This window comes from Salmo salar, chromosome ssa21 (genome assembly GCF_905237065.1).
Source record: "Salmo salar chromosome ssa21, Ssal_v3.1, whole genome shotgun sequence".
NCBI classification, from domain to species: Eukaryota; Metazoa; Chordata; class Actinopteri; order Salmoniformes; family Salmonidae; genus Salmo; species Salmo salar.
In genome coordinates this window covers 25,075,001-25,085,000 of record NC_059462.1, presented here as the reverse complement: position 1 = coordinate 25,085,000, position 10,000 = coordinate 25,075,001, and the positions used below count along the sequence as shown (strand labels likewise).

General features: G+C 45.5%; 1 protein-coding gene across 5 annotated transcripts in view; it reads left to right on the top strand.

Moving 5' to 3' along the window:
* Positions 1–10,000, top strand: part of LOC106582011 (interleukin-1 receptor accessory protein-like 1) — a 309,914-nt gene that overhangs the window by 221,890 nt on the left and 78,024 nt on the right. For all 5 annotated transcript variants that reach the window (XM_014164645.2, XM_014164642.2, XM_014164644.2 and 2 more), the window contains exon 6: positions 430–504. In XM_014164645.2, the coding sequence (XP_014020120.2) occupies positions 430–504 (75 nt within the window). The remainder of the gene's footprint in view (positions 1–429; positions 505–10,000) is intronic.

Genomic DNA, 10,000 nt, shown 5'->3' with positions numbered 1-10,000 from the left:
GTCCATTAGTTCATTTTGAATGTGACATGACCACCAACGCTGCACCATCCCTTCCTGCTAGTCTGTTTTCTGGTTGCAGGATCCAGACTATGTCAACGCTTAATTGCTTTTAGAGGGTTCTGGTTTAGTGTCAGGGAGAGTTAAGACAACAGAGCATTTGAGGAAGCTGACTTCATGTGCTTCTGGAGGACTGTATGTACTTTTAGGAGTTTTCTACTTCAGAGAAGCTCACAAACTTTCTCTCTCTCTCTCTGTCCCTCTCTATCTCGATCCCTGCCTCTCCCTCCCTTAGTCTATACTCTTATGAACAGGGCCTATGACTTTACCAAAGCAAGGTTCTGTAGTAGTAAAGTGGTGTTGACAATGACTTGGTATTCTAGTGTTTGAGTGTAATATCTAACGTCTGAACTGTGCGTTTCTTCATTCCAGCTCCTCTGACTGACAAGCCACCAAAGATCCTTTATCCTTCTGAGAACAAGATCAGCAACATGGAGCTACAGCTAGGTAAGAGCTTGGGCTCACCTTTTTATTATCTGTAGGAGCTCTCTCTCTCTGTGTGTGTGTGTGTGTGTGTGTGTGTGTGTGTGTGTGTGTGTGTGTGTGTGTGTGTGTGTGTGTGTGTGCGTGCCTGTATTTGCTGCCAGGTGTGTGTGATGTGGCTACTAATCTGAACAGGTTTGTTTCAGTACGCTATGGACTGTGAGCTTCACCAAACCTCTCCTTTTCTCACTCTATCTGTGGTCCTGCTGTGTTTTCCTCTATAATCTCTGAATCTCTCTTTCTCTCCTCTGTGGTGCTGTACACTAGACTTGTGTCTGTGTATACTCCAGAGAGAGAGAAAGAGACCCAGAACAAGAACTGCATCTCTACACGTCTGAGAAAGCGATGACTTCACACATCCTCTCAGTCTATAACTTCCCTTTCTCAGACAGATTGATGATGACAGTTTTACCTCTGGAAGAGGAACACTGGCACTGTAACAACAAAAAAATCTGTGTATGCAAATGGTGTTTACAAATGGTGCTTATGCTAATGTCCCGGTTCTGTTTCCTCAACAATGACATCTCCATATGGTGCCAGTGTTGTGTAGCGTGGTCGTCCACACGGAGAGGAGGTGGCTTACACTACCGCTGTTTGTCTTTGTTGACAGGGGTCACGGTGGGTGAGGTGTGTGTGTGTGACAGCATATTGCCTGAGTTCTGGGCACAGTCAGATGTCCACATGGTGTTTGCTGCTGTCTGAATGGCTAAATAGCTTCCCTTTGTCTGTCAGGGTGAAAGGCATCGGACGGCAGACAGATGCAGTGTGTCTGTGTGTTGCTCTACAGAGTGCTTTGCAGAGACAATGCCACTCCTGTCTTTGGTGTTTTGTTGTTGTTAGGGAGACAGGTGGGCCCAATAAGGCCCAAGGTGGTGTGGCATATGGCCAATATACCAAAAACACCTGAGGTGCCTTATTGCTGTTATAAACTACCGAAAAGGGCGAATAGACTACCTTTAATGGACTGACATACATGCAAGCCAGTACACACACACACACACACACACACACACACACACACACACACACACACACACACACACACACACACACACACACACACACACACACACACACACACACACACACACACACACAAGTATACCCGGGTGCGTGGGTGCATGTATATGTGTGTATGGTGTTGTCCACAGGGCTCCCAGCAGAGAGAGGGATGCTCAGAGACACTGAGATAAATAGTTTACAGCTTGACTCCATTTTGTTTTTCTCACACACTTTCACAGAGCAGGGAAGAAGAAGCCTCTCCCTCCAGATGTGCTTCTCTTTTATTTAGTTGTATTTATTTATTCTCCTCTTTCTTAATATTTGTCGAGTCATGCCCCTAGCAGCTTTATGGAGCGATATGGCAGATTTACTGTGGGGAGCCGGCAGCACTGAGGGCGTCCCTGATGGAGAGAGGTAGGAGAGGAAGTGAGAGGGGAGAGTACAAGGGGGGTGGTGATAGAGAGATAAAGAAAAAGAGGAGAGAGGGAGAGAGAGAAATCAAAAGAGAAAGGCATAAAGAGAGTCATAGAGAGAGAGAAAGGGAGAGATAGTGTGGGTAACCAATATGGAGGCAGGAGGAGGAGAGAGCGGGATGGAAGGATAGAGGGATGGAAGGAATAAATGAAGGAGGGAGGAGGGCAGTAAAAGCGGTGGCGTAAGCAGAGGGATAAATCTGCAGCGAGAGAGAGAGAGAGAGAGAGACAGAGAGAGATAGATGCCGGGAAACACAGACCGCTTTATCTCCTCTACAAAGCTGCTGGCCAATGCAGCTCTAACCTACCCACAATATAGCTTTAAAGAAACACACTCTCACACACTCATTGTACATAGGTACACACATACATACACGCACACACAGTTTTCCTAGTCAGAGCAAGTATCCCGAAGTTCTAACCACTATACCTCAAAATCTGGAACTGTTGTTATTTTCTATATGGGATGACTTGGCTACTCCTCCATTCCAGTCAATGGAGTTGTGATTGTACTGTACATTACTAGCTGTATTATACCCTCTTCCTCCAGAACACCACCTCTACTGCCACCACTACTGTACCTGCAGCAGCAGATATACTGTCTGCCCCCCCAGGGTTGAGTTGGTGCAGTCCACATTGCCTTTCCAGGAATATGGGGAATGATTCATGCTGTGATGTCCCTGGAGGAGTGTCCGTCATCCCTGAAGACATTCCGATGGGAAGGGAGTGGGACACACTCTAACACACACACACCGAACACACACACACACACACCCCACACACACACATTCTCTCTCTCTCTCTCACTCACTCACTCACTCACTCACTCACTCACTCACTCACTCACTCACTCACTCACTCACTCACTCACTCACTCACTCACTCACTCACTCACTCACTCACTCACTTTCTAACTCTCTCTCTCTCTCTCTCACACACACACACACACACACACAAACACACACCCTTTGTGATGTTCCCTCGGGGTGATTTGTCATGGATTCGCTATCCCAGAGGAGGGGAGTGAGAGATTCGCACACGCTCACGCAGCAGTCCACCCAGAACTACACACACACACACTCCTTGCACCATTTGTAGTGGGAGTGAGTGGGTCACACACACGCTAACGGTGCAGTCCTCTCTAAGCGTGGGATAATTGTAACTGAGGGTTTTACTAGCCCCCAAAGCCAGCAGATGGGAGCACTCTAGTGGAAAGGAATTAGACTCCATTATTTCACAGGCCAGGCTCCATCAACACAGGATAGCAGTCAAGAGGCCTGTATCTGGAAGCACAGTCATACATTTTACACACACACACACACACACACACACACACACACACACACACTTTGATGATACACACTTTGGCATTTATCAGAAATATACTGACAATCAGAGTTTGCTGACTACCCTGGTTTCCATGGTGCTTTACTGGTGGATTTGTGACAAGCATAGAGGGAGGTTGACACACACACACACACACACACACTGACACATACTCCAGCTTAAAACACTAGAGCTTTGATCTGCTACAGTATGGATTCCCTCGGTACAGCCCCCACCCATCCCCCCCACTCTCTCATTCTCTCCCTCCCTCCCGTGCTCTCCCTGCTCTCTGTCTATCCGAGCTCCAGAGGCATCAGTGTGATGTAACCACCAGTCTCCCACCGTGCTGCAGTGTCATCCCCCCAGTAGGAGGAGAGCACATCTATAGAACAAAAGTGTTGTGTTCAACAACACAACTGCTGTGTGGAGACTGAATGTGCTGCGATGTTCAGTAGGACTATTCGGTGTGATGATGCTACTTTCGTACAATACAAGGTATGCAGAGCAGAGCTATGATGATTGTGTGGTATGAAGGAGATATGAAATGACTGGCCCCCTGCTATACCTCTATAAGCCCTCTACCCTTAAGGCGTCCATGTGCTTCCCAGCCCAAACCGTTCAGCATATAGTATATTATGACGACGTATTTGTTAGCTTTGGACTTCGGTGAGTTTTTGGGGGACTGTTCGGTACACAACATTTTTTCTGAAGGCAAGCCGAAGTTCGGAGCCAAAGTCTACGCCCCTTCATTGGTGATTGGTCAACAGTAGGGATTATTCAATGAAGGGATGACTTGTTTTCATGCAGATTTTTTCATTGAGAAATACAACACCAAACATCTTAGTCAGATGTAAAATTGCACAGCTAAGATCTCCTCGGCAAAAACGTCAAAATGAATGACAGATTTCTTGAGTTGTCTTAGATTAATTCTGACCATTTTGAGGAAGTGTACACTATACTATCTATGGCGTCTCAAAATGGACAAACAGTACTATTGAGCTTTTTTTCTCATTTTACAAGCAAAGGTCTTTTAAGGGAGAATAGGATCACACTCGTTCGGTTCGTCTAGCCGACTTCGGCAAGCCGTCAGCCGAACTGAAGCATGCTGATGCCTTTACAATTCACACTGTTACATTTTTTTAATCTTTCCTGCCGTCTCTCTCAGCCTTCTACCCACATTTGCTTTATGGTTTCAAACACACACACACACACACACACACACACACACACACACACACACACACACACACACACACACACACACACACACACACACACACATACACACACACACACACATACACACACACACACTCCCACATACACACACACACACATACCTTTCTGTGACAACTGACATGCCATGTTTCCATGATGATGGCTGAAATTGGCTAGCTGCTGAAGCAGCCAGGTTTCTCAAGATCCACTGTGAAATTTGACGTCCGTCCAGGTAAGCAGAACATCAGGAGATTACTTCAAAACCGGCCATTATGGGCAATGATGTGCGCTATTACCATCAAGTAGGCTTTTGCTAGGGCATTGTGGACAGGGATGGTGGATGGGCGTAAGCCACGAGCTCCGGCGCTGAGTGTCACGAGTTCAATACCAGTGCTAGGGACTTGTTTAAAAAAAGAAATACATGTAAACCCTACCCCTTACCTTAAATATGCACTTTTTTTCATGACCCAAAATATTGTATTTTCAGCTGTTTGAAGCTGGTGTAGTAAACCGAAAGTAAAAGACGCAAAAATGAAACTTGAGAACGGGAAGCACAGAAATAGCGCACATAGAACAGATCTACTGCTTCTTAGACTTGCCCAAAAAGTTACATATTGCAGCTTTAACTCTTCGGCATTAATGCCTAAAGTTAACCTTCCGAAATTTGACGTTAATGGGCAAACGTCAGATTCTCCAGTGAGACTGTGAGAGCTTGTTGGCTGAAGGCTGCTGAAGGTCAAGGTTCGAGTTACATGCTAGATTACTCTTTCTCTCTCTCTGCCTCGCCATTTTTATGTTTTCAGCTCAGGCACTACTTCCATCCACTGTAGTTTATGTTGTGCTTTGTACACGCTTGACTTGAGAAGGGAGTGTGCGTGTGTGTGTGCATGCATGTGTTTGTTGCATCTGTCAGAGGGAGAACATGAGAGAGAATTCACTATATTCACTATCACACTATGGCCATAGCATAGAGAGAGAACGAGAGAGAGAGGAGGGTGATGAACTCTCTGTTTCAGGGTTCCCCAACATTTTATGTCCAACACATTTGGCCCGCATGTGGTTTTATTTGGCCCCCCAAGTTTTATGGGCAAAGATGTTTTCTTTGATTTTAATTTTTTATTGTTGGACATAAAAGACTGAAAAAACACCAGTAAATCATCTCCAAGTGATTTTAATTATGGAAATCTGTTCCCAAGTATTCCCACTCATAATAGAGAGATAGGTGATCATATACAAATGTAAGCAAGGTTTGAAATGATTATGTTTTAGTCATACATTATATCTGTTTGGGCTTCTTGCAGTCAATTTACAGTCTACAAATGATTTGTAATTATGTTCCTGCCGCCCGACCATCCGCTCAAGAAAAAATTAGCCCGCGGCTAAATCTAGTTGATGGTCCCTGCTATAGTCACAGTGCTTCTCTAATGCTATGTAATCCATCAGGGTATTGTGGTTTTTAATTAACTAACTGCATGTATCTATATCTCTGACTCCAGGGCGTTAAGGTTAGAATGCAATTTCACAATTGGCTGTGTCTGGCTAATACATGCTGTTTGTTAGGTTTGTCTCACAATGCATGGAGGGCTCCATTGTAATGAAGAAGGGTTGTGATTAGGGCTGTTGGGGTGACCGTATTACCACCACACCAGCGGTCACCAGTCATGACGGCGATCAAATTCCAGGTGACGATTTAGTCAAGGTAATTAGGATTCTCCAAGATCTGATGCTGCTGATGGTCATTAGTAGCCTACCAAACTTGCTAACTGCCTGGTACTCAGCACTCCATCGGCCCTCTAATCACTCTGACGTCAATGCAAATGTAATCAAAAATCAAGAGCCCATGAGCTCATGTTGCTCACCATTTCTATAGGCTATGCAATTGCGCGAGAAAACAGAGTGATGGCCTCTACTAAAAAGAGGAGGCTCCCATCAGCTTTATATGAGCTAAACCTACTGTATTTATCAACTTTCCTAATATTAAGCACATTGCTTATCTTTACAACAGGAGTATAGCCTACATGGCTGGCATGAAAATGAACCACGAGAAAAGCGTCCTCCATTTGCTATTTAAGTGCATAGATGACGTGTATTTTTTCCCGCTGCCCCTTGTTCAAGACAGGTGCATGGTAATGGTCCATTCTAAATCATGACAAATGTCACACATACATGATTTAGTATATGTAATGATAAGATTAAATCAAGAATAGTCTGATGGGTGACAATATTAGCCTATCACTTGTGAATGATGCCCAGCATAAGAAACAAAATGTCTTTTTTTTGCAACGTTTTCTAATCATAGTCGCACACCTCATGTAGCCTAGCCCATAGGCCTATATGTTTTGATAAGGTTTGTATCACAACTAAAGAGGCCAAATGTTTATCAACATTTTAAACTAAACATTCTGATCTGTTGCGTCAGCCACATTGCGTAAAAATGTTTTTTGATGCTAGTGGTTGTATTAATTTGGGATCTATTGCATCCCACAACTGTCCCAGACTATGTTTGGAATATTTATTTCTCGCACAGAATAGAATAGGTCAACTTTTGTACTATGGGGGATAGTAGATTGACATAGGCTAGTGCTTTTGCTGTTTGTTATGCCTACTCATCTTGTTGGCTGACGAAATGTAAATGTGGATAGTTCTTCCAATATTTTCAATATGCACCTCAGAATTGGAAAAAGATGTGTGCAGTTGCGTCCCCGATGTGTCTGTCTTCACTTGTAGCCTGTGAAAATGACCCAATCGCGTGATGGAGAGCCATGTGAGTGAGAGGTGCTCCAGAGCGCGCAGCACTCAGTAAGAAGGGCACAACACAGCACTCTGGGCCAAGGGCACAATGGCCACTGGCTGCAAAAGACATGGATTTTTTTAGGGTGCATTACAAAGGGGATGCCACCGTGAAATTCAAGGCATTATCAAATGCTTGTCAAATTGTGAATGAGAGACTGATGAAGTGTGTACACCCTGCGCAATAAAACAAAGCCGAACTCATGCCTTTCAAGCTACTTTTTTCAAATCATCATTAGTCGCATCATGCAGCCTTACAATGTATTAAAAATCAAAACGTATAGCCCAACGTTTGTAGAATAACTAAAGTTGCATTAATAACTCTAAATTAAGCATATAGGAGTACTTATTTCTTTCTCAACACAGAATAGCAGCATGTGCGCACTCCCTCAAATCTTTTGCAGAAAATATCCTTTGTATTTTATTCAGCTTTGTTCAATTGTATTCTTCATACTATAAAATAGTATAACATAATGCCTGTGAATTCAAAGTAAATATGTTCTGCTAAATGAACTAGTGTAGCCCACAGCCATATGTTATAGCTAGATCAGGACCTAACATAAGGACAACTCAGAGTATGCTATTCTGTTCTTCTGAAATAGACTACATTTTCTTCATATCATGCTTCTTTAGACCTGTCTAAAATAAATCATGGATTTATTGTGAAGGTGTAGGCTATATTACATGGATTTATTAGAATTTTTAAAAGGTAGATGTTCCAAAGGTCTGCATCAGTGGCTTGTAGGAAGCCAGGAGTGTTTGTTAATTAACAGTCAATTACAGTGAGACCGACAGTTATTTGCTTGAACATCACCGGCTGACAGAATGTCATTGCCACCACAGTCCTAGTTGTGATCAGTGCAGCTTGTCCTCAGTGAAAACCATATTGGTGAAGGGTTGCGGTCAATTTCATTTCAACTCCCTCAATTCAGTAAATCGAATTAATGAATTTATGCATTGAGAAATCCTCCTTAAACGCAAATGTAAGTTTTGATTGATTTTCTCTTCGATTAACCTCTTCACATGACTGAATTGAAATTGAATTGCCCAGGTCCCATATGGGTTTTAGAAAGATTCTGGGGTTTTCTGCCTCATCATTCTGTACTGTACCATTCCGTTCCCACTAAGAAGACCCGGTGGTAAGTAACCCACAGTAAATGCCACAGCAACTGGGGTTGCTGCGAAACAATGCTAACTGTTTAAGCGTGTGAACATTTGTCATTAATCACTGAGCGTGGAGCCCAAAGTAGAGGCCAATGATTAACGAGCTAACAGCATGGCTACACAGACCCTACAGGATGGAGGGAGATGATAAGGAGGGAGGGATGAGAGAGAGAGAGCGTGAGAGAGGGGGGGAAGGGAGTGATGGAGATATAAAGGGGAGGGAGAGAGAGGGAGGGAGGGAGGGAGGGAGGGAGGGAGGGAGGGAGGGAGGGAGGGAGGGAGGGAGGGAGGGAGGGAGGGAGGGAGGGAGGGAGGGAGGGAGGGAGGGAGGAGGGAGGGAGATATAAAGGGGAGGGAGAGAGAGGGGGAGATGGAGGGAGGGAGGGATGAGAGAGCGTGAGAGAGGGGGGAAGGGAGCGATGGAGATATAAAGGGGAGAGGGAGGGAGGGAGAGAGAGAGGGGGAGAGAGAGATGGAGCGAGGGAGGGATGAGAGAGAGAGAACGTGAGAGAGGGGGGGAGGGAGGGAGGGATGAGAGAGAGAGCGTGAGAGAGGAGGGGAAGGGAGCGATGGAGATATAAAGGGGAGAGGGAGGGAGGGAGAGAGAGGGGGATAGAGAGAGATGGAGGGAGGGAGGGAGGGAGGGTGAGAGAGGGGGGAAGGGAGTGATGGAGATATAAAGGGGAGGGAGAGAGAGGGGGAGATGGAGGGAGGGATGAGAGAGAGAGCGTGAGAGAGGGGGGAAGGGAGCGATGGAGATATAAAGGGGAGAGGGAGGGAGGGAGAGAGAGAGGGGGAGAGAGAGAGAGATGGAGCGAGGGAGGGATGAGAGAGAGAGAGAACGTGAGAGAGGGGGGAGAAAGGGAGCGATGGAGATATAAAGAGGAGAGGGAGGGAGGGAGGGAGAGAGAGGGGGGATAGAGAGAGAGAGAGATGGAGGGAGGGATGAGAGTGAGAGAGGGGGGAGAAAGGGAGCGATGGAGATATAAAGGGAAGAGGGAGGGAGGAAGAGAGACGGGGGGATAAAGAGAGAGAGATGGAGGGAGGGATGAGAGAGAGAGAGCGTGAGAGAGAGGGGGAAGGGAGCGATGGAGATATAAAGGGGAGAGAGAGAGGGGGGGAGAGAGAGAGAGAGAGATGGAGGGAGGGAGGGATGAGAGCGAGAGAGCGTGAGAGAGGGGGGAGAAAGGATGGAATTACTGCTATAATGGCCAGGTAATTATTCTGTAGGACATTTGGCTTTACCTTACAAAAGACTGAATTATGTATTCAGGGGTGTGTGTGTGTGTGTGTGTGTGTGTGTGTGTGTGTGTGTGTGTGTGTGTGTGTGTGTGTGTGTGTGTGTGTGTGTGTGTGTGTGTGTGTGTGTGTGTGTGTGTGTGCCTATGTGTGCATGTGCCTGTTTCAAGTTTTATTAGGCATATGTACAGGATTCACATGGTCCAATGAAATGCTTACTTGCAGGCTCCTCCTCAAAATGCAGCAAC